At 37.3% G+C, this 16906-nt stretch overlaps 2 protein-coding genes across 2 annotated transcripts in view; both read left to right on the top strand.

The window, feature by feature from the left end:
- LOC128661308 (uncharacterized) overlaps positions 1–16906 on the top strand; it is a 141703-nt gene that overhangs the window by 10847 nt on the left and 113950 nt on the right. Inside the window, exons 3-4 of the mRNA XM_053715578.1 lie at positions 4197–4656; positions 4823–5380. Coding sequence (XP_053571553.1) covers positions 4197–4656; positions 4823–5380 — 1018 coding nt within the window. The remainder of the gene's footprint in view (positions 1–4196; positions 4657–4822; positions 5381–16906) is intronic.
- Positions 4137–4833, top strand: LOC128659846 (glutamyl-tRNA(Gln) amidotransferase subunit A, mitochondrial-like). The gene has a single exon (XM_053713423.1). The coding sequence runs from the start codon at positions 4185–4187 to the stop codon at positions 4740–4742; it is 558 nt and encodes a 185-aa protein (XP_053569398.1). The 5' UTR covers positions 4137–4184; the 3' UTR covers positions 4743–4833.

Below are 16906 nucleotides of genomic sequence, written 5' to 3' on the forward strand. Positions count from 1 at the left end.
TATATCAGCTGTGTGCCGGGATATTATCTGTGTGATTCCTATGGGGAAATCGTTCACAAGCACGTTTAGCCAGCTCACCGCTACCGTAAGCAACGCTGGTATTGAGGTGAGATGTGAAGGTAAATTTTGTTCTATGCTCACCTTTTTGCGTCTAACGCCGGGTTTAAAAAAACCTGTAATACCAGCGGTGAAAAAAAATGCTCGTTAGCAACGCACCCCTTTTACCGCAAAACTCGTAATCTCGGTGTAGGTGATTTTGAATGTTCTTTATTGACAAAGCAGAGTAGAGCTGTATAGTTGTTAAACTTGTAGTGTAGTATATGAGAGTGTGTGTGTGTTAGAGTGTATGTGTGTATGAAAGTGTGTGAGTGTGTGTATGAGAGTGTGTGTGTGGTTGTATGAGTGTTTGTGTATTAGAGCGTGTGTGTATGAAAGTGTGAGTATGAGTGTGTGTGTATGTATGAGTGTGTGTATGAAAGTGTGTGTGTGTATGAGATTGTGTGTATGAGATTGTGTGTGTGTTAGAGTGTATGTGTGTATGAGAGTGTTTGTATAAGAATGTGTGGTGTGTGTATGAGAATGTGTGTGTGTATGAAAGTTTGTGTGTATGAGATTGTGTGTGTGTACGTGTATTTATGCAATTTCAATAAATACATTACAAGAGTGTGGGGTCTCATTTCAAAAGTTTCGCCAAATGGGAGGCCCACTGTCTTAGACTTTGATAACTAAAATGAAAAATTTGAATTCAAATTTTAATTAGAAATAAAACCATTCTATCTATTATAGTTAATATTGGTGTTAAAATTCAAATTTTAATTTGAAATTAACAACTTAATATAGTTAGATTAAGTGATGGAGGTGTTGGTTTTGAATGAAAATTTGAATTTTAACACCTCTAGTTACTATAATAGATAAGATGTGTTAATTTCGAATTAAAATTAAAATTTTACATCTTTGCTATAGTTTTTAATTCGAAATTAACACAATAATAGATAAAATTCCAAACTAAAACAATAACTATAACAAAGATGTAAAATTCAAATTTGAAATTAACATATCTATTATAGTTACTAATGGTGTTAAAATTCGAATTTTAATTAGAAATCAACATCTCTATCACTTAATATAGTTAGATTAAGTGATGGAGGTGTTGGTTCCGAATTAAAATTCGAATTTTAACACCACTAGTAACTATAATAGATGTGTTAAATTCAAATAAAAATTCAAATTTTACATCTTTGCTAGTTTTTATTTCGAAATTAACACAATATACAATTCGAAACTAAAGCAATAACTATAACAAAGATGTAATATTCAAATTTGAAATGAACATACCTATTATAGTTAATAATGGTGTTATAATTTGAATTTTAATTCAAAATCAACACCTCTATCATTTAATAGTTAGATTAAGTGATGGAGGTGTTGGTTTCGAACTAAAATTAAAATTTTAACACCACTAGTAACTATAATAGATGTGTTAATTTCGAATTAAAAATCAAATTAGAATTTTACATCTTTGCTATAGTTTTTAATTCGAAATTAACACAATAATAGATAAAATTTGAAGCTAAAACAATAACTATAACAAAGATTTAAAATTGAATTTTAAATGAACATATCTATTATAGTTAATGGTGTTAAAATTCGAATTTTTATTAGAAATCAACACCTCTATCACGTAATATAGTAAGATGGAGGTGTTGGTTTCGAATTAAAATTCGAATTTTAACACCACTAGTAACTATAATAGATGTGTTAAATTCAAATTAAAATTTGAATTTTACATCTTTGCTAGTTTTTAATTTGAAATTAACACAATAGATACAATTTGAAACTAAAACAATAACTATAAAAAAGATGTAAAATTCGAATTTGAAATGAACATATCTATTATAGTTAATAATGGTGTTAAAATTCGAATTTTAATTCAAAATCAACACCTCTATCACTTAATATAATTAGATTAAGCGATGGAGGTGTTGGTTTTGAACTAAAATTCAAATTTTAACACCACTAGTAACTATAATAGATAAGATGTGTTAATTTCAAATTAAAAATGGAATTCAAATTTTACATCTTTGTTATAGATTTTAATTCGAAATTAACACAATTATAACTAAAATTTGAAATTAAAACAATAACTATAACAAAGATGTAAAATTCGAATTCTAAATTAAACCATCTTATCTATTATAGTTACTAAAGGTGTTAAAATTTGAATTTTAGTTCAAAATCAACACCTCTTTCACTTCATATAGTTATATAAAGTGATAGAGGTGTTGATTTCGAATTAAAATTCAAATTTTAACACCTTTAGTAACTATAATAGATAAAATGGTTTTATTTAGAATTAAAATTCGAATTTTACATCTTTGCTATAGTTTTTAATTCGAAATTAACACTATAATAGATAAAAATCCAAACTAAAACAATAACTATAACAAAGATGTAAAATTCAAATTTGAAATTAACATATCTATTATAGTTACTAATGGTGTTAAAATTCAAATTTTAATTAGAAATCAACACCTCTATCACTTAATATAGTTAGTTTAAGTGATGGAGGTTTTGGTATGGAATTAAAATTCGAATTTTAACACCACTAGTAACTATAATAGATGTGTTAAATTCGAATTAAAATTCTAATTTGAATTTTACATCTTTGCTAGTTTTTAATTTGAAATTAACACAATATACAATTCGAAACTAAAACTATAACAAAGATGTAAAATTCAAATGTGAAGTGAACATATCTATTATAGTTAATAATGATGTTAAAATTCAAATTTTAATTCAAAATGAACACCTCTATCACTTAATAGTTAAATTAAAACTTAGGCCGCTTGGATGAAGACTTCTCCCGGCTTCTTGGAGGATGGATGTCGGATCTTCAAAACTGTAAGTGAATCTTCAAGGGTTAGTGTTAGGTTTTTTTAAGGGTGTATTGGGTGGGTTTTATTTTTAGATTAGGGTTTGGGCTGCAATAGAGCTAAATGCCCTTTTAAGGGCAATGCCCATCCAAATGCCCTTTTCAGGGCAATGGGGAGCTTAGGTTTTTTTAGTTAGGTTTTTATTTGGTTGGTTGGTTGTGTGGGTGATGGGTTTTACTGTTGGGGGTATTTGTTTTTTTTATTTACAGGTAAAAGAGCTGATTTATTTGGGGCAATGCCCAGCAAAAGGCCCTTTTAATGGCTATTTGTAGTTTATTGTAGGCTAGGTTTTTTTGTGGGGGGGGGGGTTATTTTCATAGGGCCCTTAGATTAGGTGTAATTAGTTTAAATCTTTGATCATTTATTTTTTATTTTGTGTAACTAAGTATTTTTTTTTTTGTAACTTAGTGTTTGTTATTTTTTGTGACTTAGTTGTTAGTTTTTTGTAACTTTGTATTGTTTTATTGTAGATTTAAATTATTTGAGTAAAGTTAGGTGTTTAAATATATAATATAGTTAATTTAATTTGTAGTTTACTGTATTTTTAGTATAACAGTTAGTGTAGATTAATTATTAATTTAATATAGTCTAATGTAATTTTAGTATAATAGTTAGGGTAGATTAATTAATAGTTTAATATAGTTTAATTTAGAGAACAGATGCACAGGGTTTCGCACTTGCTTGCTTGCTTTTCTCTTGTCCCCTTCAGACCGGGTTGTGTCTGCTGGAGTCTGGCTGGCCGTTCTCCTGTCGACCCGCGCCGGCTCCTGTGGTGCTCCGCGGATCTGCGCGACTCTGTGCTTGCTCCGTCCGTTCTCCGGGGCGCGGGGCCCAGCCTTTGCACGCCTCTGCTTTCTTGTTGGGTGGGAGAGGGGAGGCTCAACCTGGATGCTGATGCCGTGCTGGCCCGCGTGCTTCAGCTGCTGTGGGTCTGTTTGTCGAGTGCCGGGTGCTGTGGTCCTGTGTGGTCCAGGGATGTTTCTGGCCATGCGAGTTGCCCTGGGAGGCACATCTGCCCCACGGCGGGCGTGCTCCTTCCTCTTGGCCTGTCTTCATCCCGGGTCTCCAGGCTGCTCCTCGCGCACCGCAGCGCCGCCAGGCGCCTGTGCACCCCACCGGCTGCCTGTTGCTGCCGCCTGGGTCTCTGCTTTGTGCGGGGAAAGTGGCAAGTCCAGGGCAACCTCTGGGGGAGTTAGATGGAATTCCTATTGCAATTAAGGATAACTTTAGTACTCAAGGCATTGAAACAACATGTGCATCAAGAATGTTAAAAGATCTGGGAGCACTGATAGTATATTTGGGCCTGTGAAAAACCCATGGAGCTATGCAAAGCATTACAGGGAAAAAAGAAGATCAAGTCATTGTGTTATAAATGAGGATTCTGATTGGGTAATAACAGGCGGAAGTTCTGGGGGCAGTGCTGCTGCAGTATCGTCAGGAACCTGCTATGTGGCAATAGGATCTGATACAGGAGGTTCTACTCGAAACCCAGCTTCTCACTGTGGAATTGTGGGCTTGAAGCCTACTTATGGTCTAGTTTCTCGCCATGGCTTGATACCGCTGGTGAACTCTATGGATGTGCCAGGTATCCTAACCAGATGTGTGGATGATGCTGCAACTGTATTAGGTGTTCTTGGTGGTCATGATCCAGATGATTCCACTACAGTCCAGGATCCTTTTGCGCCATTCCAGCTACCTGATATTACAGACATGAGCAAGCTGTGTATAGGGATACCAAAGGAATACCATGCCTCCTGGACTATCTACAGAAACTCTGTTACTTTGGTCAAAGACAGCAGACTTGTTTGAAAATGCTGGAGCGAAGGTTGTTGAGGTTTCACTGCCACATACACCCTACTCTATTGTGTGCTATCATGTTCTGTGCACAGCAGAAGTAGCATCAAATATGGCTCGCTTTGATGGTCTAGAATATGGGCACCGGTCAGATATAAATGACTCTACAGACGCTATGTATGCAGCAACAAGAAGAGAAGGATTCAACGATGTTGTGAGAGGAAGAATATTATCTGGGAATTTCTTTCTACTCAAACAGAACTATGAACAGTATTTTCTAAAGGCTCAGAAAGTGCGTCGTTTAATAGCTGATGACTTTGTGAAGGTTTTCAGTTCTGGCGTTCAGGTGTTGCTAACTCCGACCACTCTGGGAGATGCAGCTCCTTATTGGGAATTCATCCAAGAAGATAACCGAACTCGTAGTGCTCAGGAGGACGTATTTACCCAGTGTGCCAACATGGCAGGTCTTCCAGCAGTTACTGTTCCTGCTGGCCTTTCTAGCCAGGGATTACCGATTGGCCTCCAGTTCATTGGGCAAGCCTTCTGTGAACAACAGCTACTCACAGTAGCCAAATGGTTTGAAAAGCAAACAGACTTTTGTTCTTTAGAGTTTCATAAAATTCTAGAAGATGCAAGCAAAACAAAGCAACCTAGTAAATCTGCCTCTGTATTGTAAATTATGTTTAATTAAATATCTTGCTTTGTTTTTTAAATAAAAAATGGTTTGTCTTTACAGTAAAGTTGTCTTATAGATATATAAATAAAAAATAACATTCTGTCACTTTTTAAAGTGTTTTAAACGTTTAATAAAAGAGCAATTAAGAAATGGTCATCGGGGGGTTAAAAGTACAATGTAGATTTACATCCTCATTTAGTTTTATGTAAATATGTTTAATCACATGAATTTTACTTTGCAAACTGATAAAAAGAATATAGTAGGGAGAAATCAAATTAAACATATTTCAGCCAATTGAAAAAAAAAAAAAAAAAAATATATATAGTTTAATTTAAATCTAAAGGTAAGTTTAAATTTATTATAAGATAGGGATGAGTTAATATTTCATATAAAGTTAGCGGGTTGTTAGATTTAGGGGTTAATTTAGTTTATGGCAATGTGGGGGGCTGGCGGTTTAGGGGTTAATAGGTTTAGTAAGTGTTAGTGACTTGGGAGGCCAGGGGTTTAGGGGTTAATACATTTATTTAGTTGCGGTGGGCTCCGGGTGTGGCGGGATAGGGGTTAATAATTTTATGTAGGTGGCAGCGGGGTCCGTGAGTGGTGGGATAGGGGTTAATAACATGTAGGTGGTGGCGGAGCGGCTGATTAGGGGTTAACGAGTATAATGTAGGTGGCGGTGGTGTTGGGGCGGCAGATTAGGGGTGTTTAGACTCTTGGGTTATGTTAGGGTGTTAGGTTTAAACGTAACTTTCTTTCATGTAATTAGCAAGAGTCCATGAGCTAGTGACGTATGGGATATACATTCCTACCAGGAGGGGCAAAGTTTCCCAAACCTTAAAATGCCTATAAATACACCCCTCACCACACCCACAATTCAGTTTTACAAACTTTGCCTCCGATGGAGGTGGTGAAGTAAGTTTGTGCTAGATTCTACGTTGATATGCGCTCCGCAGCAAGTTGGAGCCCGGTTTTCCTCTCAGCGTGCAGTGAATGTCAGAGGGATGTGAGGAGAGTATTGCCTATTTGAATGCAGTGATCTCCTTCTAAGGGGTCTATTTCATAGGTTCTCTGTTATCGGTCGTAGAGATTCATCTCTTACCTCCCTTTTCAGATCGACGATATACTCTTATATATACCATTACCTCTGCTGATTCTCGTTTCAGTACTGGTTTGGCTATCTGCTATATGTAGATGAGTGTCCTGGGGTAAGTAAGTCTTATTTTCTGTGACACTCCTAGCTATGGTTGGGCACTTTGTTTATAAAGTTCTAAATATATGTATTCAAACATTTATTTGCCTTGACTCAGAATGTTCAACTTTCCTTATTTTCAGACAGTCAGTTTCATATTTGGGATAATGCATTTTAATTTAACATATTTTACCTTAAAATTTGACTTTTTCCCTGTGGGCTGTTAGGCTCGCGGGGGCTGAAAATGCTTCATTTTATTGCGTCATTCTTGGCGCGGATTTTTTTGGCGCAAAAATTCTATTTCCGTTTCCGGCGTCATACGTGTCGCCGGAAGTTGCGTCATTCTTTGACGTTATTTTGCGCCAAAAATGTCGGCGTTCCGGATGTGGCATCATTTTTGGCGCCAAAAGCATTTAGGCGCCAAATAATGTGGGCGTCTTTTTTGGCGCTAAAAAATATGGGCGTCATTTTTGTCTCCACATTATTTAAGTCTCATTATTTATTGCTTCTGGTTGCTAGAAGCTTGTTCACTGGCATTTTTTTCCCATTCCTGAAACTGTCATTTAAGGAATTTGATCAATTTTGCTTTATATGTTGTTTTTTTCTTTTACATATTGCAAGATGTTCCACGTTGCAACTGAGTCAGAAGTTACTACAGGAAAATCACTGCACAGTGCTGGAGCTACCAAGCTAAGTCTGCTATAAACTTTTGGTATCTGTTTTCTCCAGCTGTTATTTGTATTGCATGTCATGTCAAACTTATTAATGCAGATAAAATTTCCTTTAGTACTGTTACATTACCTGTTGCTGTTCCGTCAACATCTAATTTTCAGAGTGTTCCTGATAACATAAGAGATTTTATTTATTTTAAATCCATTAAGAAGGCTATGTCTGTTATTTCTCCTTCTAGTATACATAAAAGTCTTTTAAAACTTCTCTTTTTTTCAGATGAATTTTTAAATGAACATCATCATTTTGATGCTGATAAATCTTTGTATTTGTTCAAGATGGAATTTATTCGTTCTTTACTTAAAGAAGTGTTATTTGCATTAGAAATAGAGGATTCTGGTCCTCTTGATACTAAATGTAAACGTTTAAATAAGGTAGTTATTCCAGAAGTGTTTTATCTCCCTGATGCTATTTCTGAAGTAATTTCCAGGGAATGGAATAATTTGGGTAATTTATTTACTCCTTCTAGACGTTTAAGCAAATTATATCCTGTGCCATCTGACAGATTAGAGTTTTTTGGGACAAAAATCCCTAAGGTTATGGGGCTGTCTCTACTCCTGCTAATGTACTACTATTCCTATGGCAGATAGTACTTCATTTAAGGATCCTTTAGATAGGAAAATTGAATCCTTTCTAAGAAAAGCTTACTTATGTTCAGGTAATCTTCTTAGACCTGCTATATTTTTAGCGGATGTTGCTGCAGCTTCAACTTTTTGGTTAGAAGCTTTAGCGCAACAAGTAACAGATCATAATTTTATAGCATTATTATTATTCTATAACATGCTAATAATTTTATTGGTGATACCATCTTTTGATATCATTAGAGTTGATGTCAGGTATATGTCTCTAGCTATTTTAGCTAGAAAAGCTTTATGGATTAAACTTGGAATGCTGACATGTCTTCTAAGTCAACTTTGCTTTCCCTTTCTTTCCAGGGTAAATAATCATTTCGTTCCTTTCCTCACAACAAGGAACAAAAGCCTGATCCTTCATCCTCAGGAGCGGTATCAGTTTGGAAACTATTTTCAGTTTGGAATATATCCGAGCTTTATAGAAACCTATAGCCAGCTCCTAAGTACCTATGAAGGTGCGGCCCTTATTCCAGCTCAGCTGGTATGGGGCAGATTACGTTTTCTTCAAAGAAATTTGGATCAATTCCGTTCTTAATCTCTGGTTTCAGAAACATTGTTTCAGAAAGGTACAGAATTGGCTTCAAGTTAAGGCCTCCTGCTAAGAGATTCTTTTCTTTCCCGTGTCCCAGTTAACACAGCAAGGCTCAGCATTTCTGAAATGTGTTTCAGATCTAGAGTTGGCTGGAGTATTTATGCCAGTTCCAGTTCTGGAACAGGGGCTGGGGTTTTATTTTATCTCTTCATTGTACCAAAGAAGGTCAATTCCTTCAGACCAGTTCTGGATCTATCATTATTGAATCGTTATGTTAGGATACCAACATTCAAGATGGTTACTGTAGGACTATCCTGCCTTTTGTTTAGCAAGGGCATTATATGTCTACAATAGATTTACAGGATGTGTATCTGCATATTCCGATTCATCCAGATTACTTTTAGTGTCTGAGATTCTCTTTTTAGACAAGCATTACCAGTTTTGTGGCTCTACCGTTTGGCCTAGCCTCAGTTCCAAGAATTTTTTTCAAAGGTTCTCGGTGCCCTTCTTTCTGTAATCAGAGAATAGGGTTTTGGTATTTCCTTATTTGGACGATATCTTGGTACTTGCTCAGTCTTCTCATTTTCGTAGAATCTCATACGAATCGACTTGTGTTGTTTCTTCAAGTTCATGGTTGGAGGATCAATTTACCAATCAGTTCATTGATTCCTCAGACAAGGGTAACCTTTTTAGGTTTCTAGATAAATTCAGTGTCTATGACTCTGTCCTTGTCAGACAAGAGAAGTTTAACATTGACATCAGCTTGTCAAAACCTTCAGTCACAATCATTCCCTTTGGTAGCCTTATGCATGGAAATGTTGGGTCTTAGGACTGCCGCTTCAGATGCGATCTCCTTTGCTCGTTTTCACATGCGACCTCTTCAGCTCTGTATGCTGAACCAATGGTGCAGGGATTACTCAAAGATATCTCAATTTATATCTTTAAACCGATTTTACGACACTCTCTGACATGGTGGACAGATCACCATCGTTTAGTTCAGGGGGCTTCTTTGTTCTTCCGACCTGGACTATAATCTCAACAGATGCTAGTTTTACAGGTTGGGGAGCTGTGTGGGGGTATCTGACGGCACAAGGGGTTTGGGAATCTCAGGAGGTGAGATTTCCGATCAATATTTTGGAACTCCGTGCAATTTTCAGAGCTCTTCAGTCTTGGCCTCTTCCGAAGAGAGAGTTGTTCATTTGTTTTCAGATAAGACAATGTCACAACTGTGGCATACATCAATCATCAAGGAGGGACTCACAGTCCTCTGGCTATGAAAGAAGTATCTCGAATTTTGGTTTGGGCGGAATCCAGCTCCTGTCTAATCTCTGCGGTTTATATCCCAGGTATGGACAATTGGAAAGCGGATTATCTCAGTCGCCAAACGTTGCATCCGGGCGAATGGTCTCTTCAACCAGAGGTATTTCTTCAGATTGTTCAAATGTGGGAACTTCCAGAAATAGATCTGATGGCTTCTCATCTAAACAAGAAACTTCCCAGGTATCTGTCCAGATCCCGGGATCCTCAGGCGGAGGCAGTGGATGCATTTTCACTTCCTTGGAAGTATCATCCTGCCTATATCTTTCCGCCTCTAGTTCTTCTTCCAAGAGTAATCTCCAAGATTCTGAAGGAATGCTCGTTTGTTCTGCTGGTAGCTCCGGCATGGCCTCACAGGTTTTGGTATGAGGATCTTGTCCGGATGGCCTCTTGCCAACCGTGGACTCTTCTGTTAAGACCAGACCTTTTGTCTCAAGGTCCTTTTTTTCCATCAGGATCTGAAATCCTTAAATTTAAAGGTATGGAGATTGAACGCTTGATTCTTGGTCAAAGAGGTTTCTCTGACTCTGTGATTAATACTATGTTACAGGCTCGTAAATCTGTATCCAGAGAGATATATTATAGAGTCTGGAAGACTTATATTTCTTGGTGTCTTTCTCATCATTTTTCTTGGCATTCTTTTAGAATACCAAGAATATTACAATTTCTTCAGGATGGTTTAGATAAGGGTTTGTCCGCAAGTTCCTTGAAAGGTCAAATCTCTGCTCTTTCTGTTCTTTTTCACAGAAAGATTGCTATTCTTCCTGATATTCATTGTTTTGTACAAGCTTTGGTTCGTATAAAGCCTGTCATTAAGTCAATTTCTCCTCCTTGGAGTTTGAATTTGGTTCTGGGGGCTCTTTAAGCCTCTCCATTTGAACCTATGCATTCATTGGATATTTAATTACTTTCTTGGAAAGTTTTGTTCCTTTTGGCCATCTCTTCTGCCAGAAGAGTTTCTGAATTATCTGCTCTTTCTTGTGAGTCTCCTTTTCTGATTTTTCATCAGGATAAGGCGGTGTTGCGAACTTCTTTTGAATTTTTACCTAAGTTGTGAATTCCAACAACATTAGTAGAAACATTGTGGTTCCTTCATTATGTCCTAATCCTAAGAATTCTAAGGAGAAATCGTTGCATTCTTTGGATGTTATTAGAGCTTTGAAATATTATGTTGAAGCTATTAAGTCTTTCCGAAAGACTTCTGGTTTATTTGTTATCTTTTCCGGTTTTAGATAGGCCAGAAAACTTCTGCCATTTCTTTGGCATCTTGGTTGAAATCTTTATTTCATCTTGCCTATTTTGAGTCGGGTAAGACTCCGCCTCATAGGATTACAGCTCATTCTACTAGGTCAGTTTCTACTTCCTGGGCGTTTAGGAATGAAGCTTCGGTTGATCAGATTTGCAAAGTGGCAACTTGGTTCTCTTTGCATACTTTTACCAAATTCTACCATTTTGTTGTATTTTCTTCTTCTGAAGCAGTTTTTGGTAGAAAAGTACTTCAGGCAGCGGTTTCAGTTTGAATCTTCTGCTTATGTTTTTCATTAAACTTTATTTTGGGTGTGGATTATTTTCAGCAGGAATTGGCTGTCTTTATTTTATCCCTCCCTCTCTAGTGACTCTTGTGTGGAAAGATCCACATCTTGGGTAGTCATTATCCCATACGTCACTAGCTCATGGACTCTTGCTAATTACATGAAAGAAAACATAATTTATGTAAGAACTTACCTGATAAATTCATTTCTTTCATATTAGCAAGAGTCCATGAGGCCCGCCCTTTTTTGTGGTGGTTATGATTTTTTTGTATAAAGCACAATTATTCCAATTCCTTATTTTATATGCTTTCGCACTTTTTTCTTATCACCCCACTTCTTGGCTATTCGTTAAACTGAATTGTGGGTGTGGTGAGGGGTGTATTTATAGGCATTTTAAGGTTTGGGAAACTTTGCCCCTCCTGGTAGGAATGTATATCCCATACGTCACTAGCTCATGGACTCTTGCTAATATGAAAGAAATGAATTTATCAGGTAAGTTCTTACATAAATTATGTTTTTATTCTCCCATAGGAATCAATGGGATATCGGCAGGGCAGGCTCAACCATGGGACCAAGTGGGTCCAAGGGACCCAGGCAGCACTTGAGAAGGGGAGGCACTTTATTTACTGTTAGCCACTGTCAGACCCAGACCAATCCTGTCTTCTCTCTCGGTGCGGGATTCACAGGCTCCCAGCAGCATAACCTTATCATGCACAAAGACACAGTATTGGCTCTCTAACTTCCTTCCTACTTATGCTGCGATTGTGTAAAAGCATTGGTTGCATGCAGGTAGGCAGGCTTAGTAAGGTCAGTGGCCAGGCTAGTAGGTTAATATGTTGATCAATAATGTTACTATTGGGGGGCATCATTGTATTCTCGGACCCAGGCAGCACAATGTCTTGAGCCAGCCCTGGATATTGGGCAGCAGCGAACATGAGCTTTCTCTGCTTTCAGACTCCCATTGATTCCTATGGCATCCGCCGCCTCCAGGGCGGCGGATTAAAAACCAGGTACGCTGGGCTGGAATAGTGGAGAGCGTACCTGGTAGATATGTGTTAACTTGCAAAAGTAGTCAGTGCCGAATTTGCATTCGGAACATCTGTAGTGACATAAGCATCGATCTGTGTTGGACTGAGATCGGCGGATCGTATGTTACATCACAGATTTCTACTTTTGCCAGTCTGTAGGCTTTGATAACTAAGGGGAATCAGGCTCTCCATAATTACGCTGCAGAATTCCAGCGTATTTGCGGTTGACAGCTTGATAAATAGGCCTCAGTGCTAGTGAAAGTGCTAATATATATTGTGTAGCTTTATGTATATGGTGTAGCTGTAATGCACTAGTAGAGGATATGACAGTGACAATGGGCTCAGTGCTAGTGAAAGTGCTAATATATATTGTGTAGCTTTATGTATATAGTGTAGCTGTAATGCACTAGTAGAGGATATGACAGTGACAATGTGCTCAGTGCTAGTGAAAGTGCTAATATATATTGTGTAGCTTTATGTATATGGTGTAGCTGTAATGCACTAGTAGAGGATATGACAGTGACAATGTGCTCAGTGCTAGTGAAAGTGCTAATATATATTGTGTAGCTTTATGTATATAGTGTAGCTGTAATGCACTAGTAGAGGATATGACAGTGACAATGGGCTCAGTGCTAGTGAAAGTGCTAATATATATTGTGTAGCTGTAATGCACTAGTAGAGGATATGACAGTGACAATGTGCTCAGTGCTAGTGAAAGTGCTAATATATATTGTGTAGCTTTATGTATATGGTGTAGCTTTATGTATATAGTGTAGCTGTAATGTACTAGTAGAGGATATGACAGTGACAATGGGCTCAGTGCTAGTGAAAGTGCTAATATATATTGTGTAGCTTTATGTATATAGTGTAGCTGTAATGCACTAGTAGAGGATATGACAGTGACAATGTGCTCAGTGCTAGGGAAAGTGCTAATATATATTGTGTAGCTTTATGTATATAGTGTAGCTGTAATGCACTAGTAGAGGATATGACAGTGACAATGTGCTCAGTGCTAGTGAAAGTGCTAATATATATTGTGTAGCTTTATGTATATGGTGTAGCTTTATGTATATAGTGTAGCTGTAATGTACTAGTAGAGGATATGACAGTGACAATGGGCTCAGTGCTAGTGAAAGTGCTAACATATATTGTGTAGCTTTATGTATATAGTGTAGCTGTAATGTACTAGTAGAGGATATGACAGTGACAATGTGCTCAGTGCTAGTGAAAGTGCTAATATATATTGTGTAGCTTAATGTATATAGTGTAGCTGTAATGTATATAGTGTAGCTTTATGTATATAGTGTAGCTTTATGTATATAGTGTAGCTGTAATATATATATAGTGTAGCTTTATGTGTATAGTGTAGCTATAATGCACTAGTAGAGGATGTGACAGTGACAATGGGCTCAGTTACTAATTTTATTAATTTGCGGCATTTAAACAATGTTAAAAAGCATCCAATTTGATACTAAACCCCAATTTTTGTTTCATGATTCAGATAGAACATTATATATATATATATATATATATATATATATATATATATATATATATATATATATATATATATATATATATATATATATATATATATATATTTTAATACATTTTTATTTGAGGTTCATTTAGAGGCATACAACATCACATAAATAGATTCTTATGTCACATGAGATAAGATATCCGTTTTACAGGGAGTACTAATAATAACAATGGATTATAAAAAACACAGAGCTAATAATATATGTACCATGTGAACATTATATAAATGGAATGTCAGTCACCTAGGGACCTTCTAAATGACACAATAGGTCCCTCTTGGACCTTCAAACATAGATGAAAATATTTAAGCAAAAGAAGGTGACCACTTATGGATCTCGAATGATAAACCTCAGTTTTATAATATTTTATATCATGCATAACAAATAAACTTGAAACATCTTTCTTTTAACTCGATAGGTCACTATTGGACCTAACCTAAATATTAACTTGTGGTAGGAAAGAAAAATTATTTAGCGTATTCAATATGTAGGTAATATTAAAAGTTGTGAAGGTGCGGCATAGGCTAGATAAGCTGCATATTTAACCCTCCTAGACTAGGAGGTATATTATGGTGGGGGGGGGGGAGGAGGAGGCGGTTATATAAGTGTGGTGGGCAATAAGTGCAACAGGAGTGTAGGTCCGGACCACACTAGACCTATATCGCATACTATGAGGCCAGGCTGCACAGCCCAATATAGCAGTAGCCATACCAACAGGTTGTGAGTTTAACATATAATGCTTCATACAGAAAGTGGAGAGCTCCTCCTATTCCTCTTCTATATTATCAAACTGTCTATTGTAACACATCAAATAAATTTGGAGGGGGGGAGGAGATGGGAGGATGAAACAGGAGGTAACCAGTTATAGATATACATTTAAACAGAATTGCAGGATTAAAGGTTGGGCTGTAATGCATATTCTTGACAACAATTGGTGAAGCTTTAGAGAACATTGTATAGAAAGATATACCTGTATATTTAACCAGGCACAGCTACTTTTTTTAGCAAGGATTGGAGCTAACCTCCTATAGTAAAGTGTAACCATTCTTAGCACGTATGGAGCACCACCTCGGCCGCTAGTGGCGCAACCACACAAAACAAATAGACTGGAGGTACAAGAAAGCATTCGTTTCAAGGCTAGATTGTAAGCAAAGCTGGCCATATTGTTGTACAATAATAGCTGTGTGGTACTACATTAATAGAGCTGGTCTTTATTAAATCACTTGTCATTGCCTGTTTCTAGAAGATGTGGGACACTTGAGAAGGTTCAAATCTTTACAATACTATCTACTTAGACTAAGCTCCTGGAGGGGCAGGTTAATTAAATATATATAACTGAATTGTATAATAAAAAGGAAAGGATAAGGTGCCTGCAAGATATCTAACCTTTCACCATCTTAGAAAAGGCAATAGCGTAGGTACATCAACGGGCTGTAAATATGAGATACTGAGATAGACTGTATAAATATTGAAAATTAACATGGCACAGGCACTAGTAGTAAGCAAAGTCAGAACAATGCCAAGAGGATAGTTTAGTGTGACTGCATACTCATATGGTAAAAAAAACCATAATTTTGTGCTGTTGTCTGTGTTTAGCAGCCTTGTGTCAGTCCATAAACATACTGCACTGCGACAAAGGTTTTAGGATATACAGTAAAAAACTATAGCCTGTGCCGATGACCAAATTCAACATATGTGTGTCAGACTATTCCTATGCCAAATTGTAGCGATAGTATTAGAACAAACTACAAAGCTGGTGTATTTAGCTCAGTCAGGGTCTCACAGATGAACAACCAATTTCTGGCTGAGGTGAGCCTCCTGGATCCCACTGGAGGGCCAACCAATCTGCACAAAAATTGTCAGGGGATATAGAGATTGGAAAGGAGCTAGGAATATGTATCCAAACGTCACCCAAAATCTGAGCCAGGTTCCTTGTGGGTTTCTCCTGACATGCTGCCGTGCCCGACCAATACTCTGCAGAAGTATGTGTGCCCTTCAACATTAAAGCCACACTGCTCTCTCGAACACTCCTTGATCTTGTGGTCGCAGTCAAGCGCCTCTCAACCTCACATAGCACAGGATTAGGTTTCAAACTGGCAGATGGAGGCGGAGAGCGCCGGGGCCCTAAAGCACCCCAGCCATCACACTCTGCTAAGGTAACTGCGGAGGAGGTTAGCTGTTGAGTAAATTGCGTTCCACTATAACAAAACGCTGCGTACAGCTTGTCCTCAAGAGCAGCGTGATGGTTTTGAAGTAAGCATCGTAGCTTATTGTAGAAATCAGTAGCCCCTTCCATAGTAGTACTGTCTGTTGTAAGTAGTTTTAAGTGAATGAGCCAGAGCAATTATGTTTGATTTGATGACTCAAAGTTATATGCAGTGTTAGAATTCAGCTGTATGCCCAATGTTGAATGGTACCGCATGGAATCAGAGTTTAGTTATATAACCTGATAGTATTACATGCCTGCTGCAAGCAATTGGATAATGGATATGGTATTAGGTTTGAGAGTTTGTAATCCCTTTGTTGCAGGCTGTTGTCAAAGCGTGTATATATGTTTTAGCGTGGTTGTGAACATGTCCTGCTGTTTTGAAGGTTTAGCCCTTTAAATGTATTTTCATATTTACCGCTGCGTCAGAATCACAGTTGCGGTCACCATCTTGGATTACTTGGAGCTGTTATGCTGCCTTCCCAAACCGCAATGTTCATTGGTGTCTGCAGTCTATAATTCAGGCCATCAGCTGGGGGCAAGTTTACCCCATATATTCCAAATTTATAAGCTGTTTTCCGGCTATAGATAGAAGCTGTTGTAGGGCCTCTGATGTCGGAGCTTCGTTACACTGCGGCCATTCAGATGCACAGCAAGCTCCACCCCCCAGAACATTATATTTTAATCAGCTTTCTAATTTAATCCTATTATCATTTTTTCCTCATTCTCTTGTTATCTTTATTTGAAAAAGCAGGAATGTAAACTTAAAGGGACAGTTAACACACAAAATAAACTTG

The sequence above is a fragment of the Bombina bombina genome, chromosome 5 (genome assembly GCF_027579735.1).
Source record: "Bombina bombina isolate aBomBom1 chromosome 5, aBomBom1.pri, whole genome shotgun sequence".
Classification (NCBI taxonomy): Eukaryota; Metazoa; Chordata; class Amphibia; order Anura; family Bombinatoridae; genus Bombina; species Bombina bombina.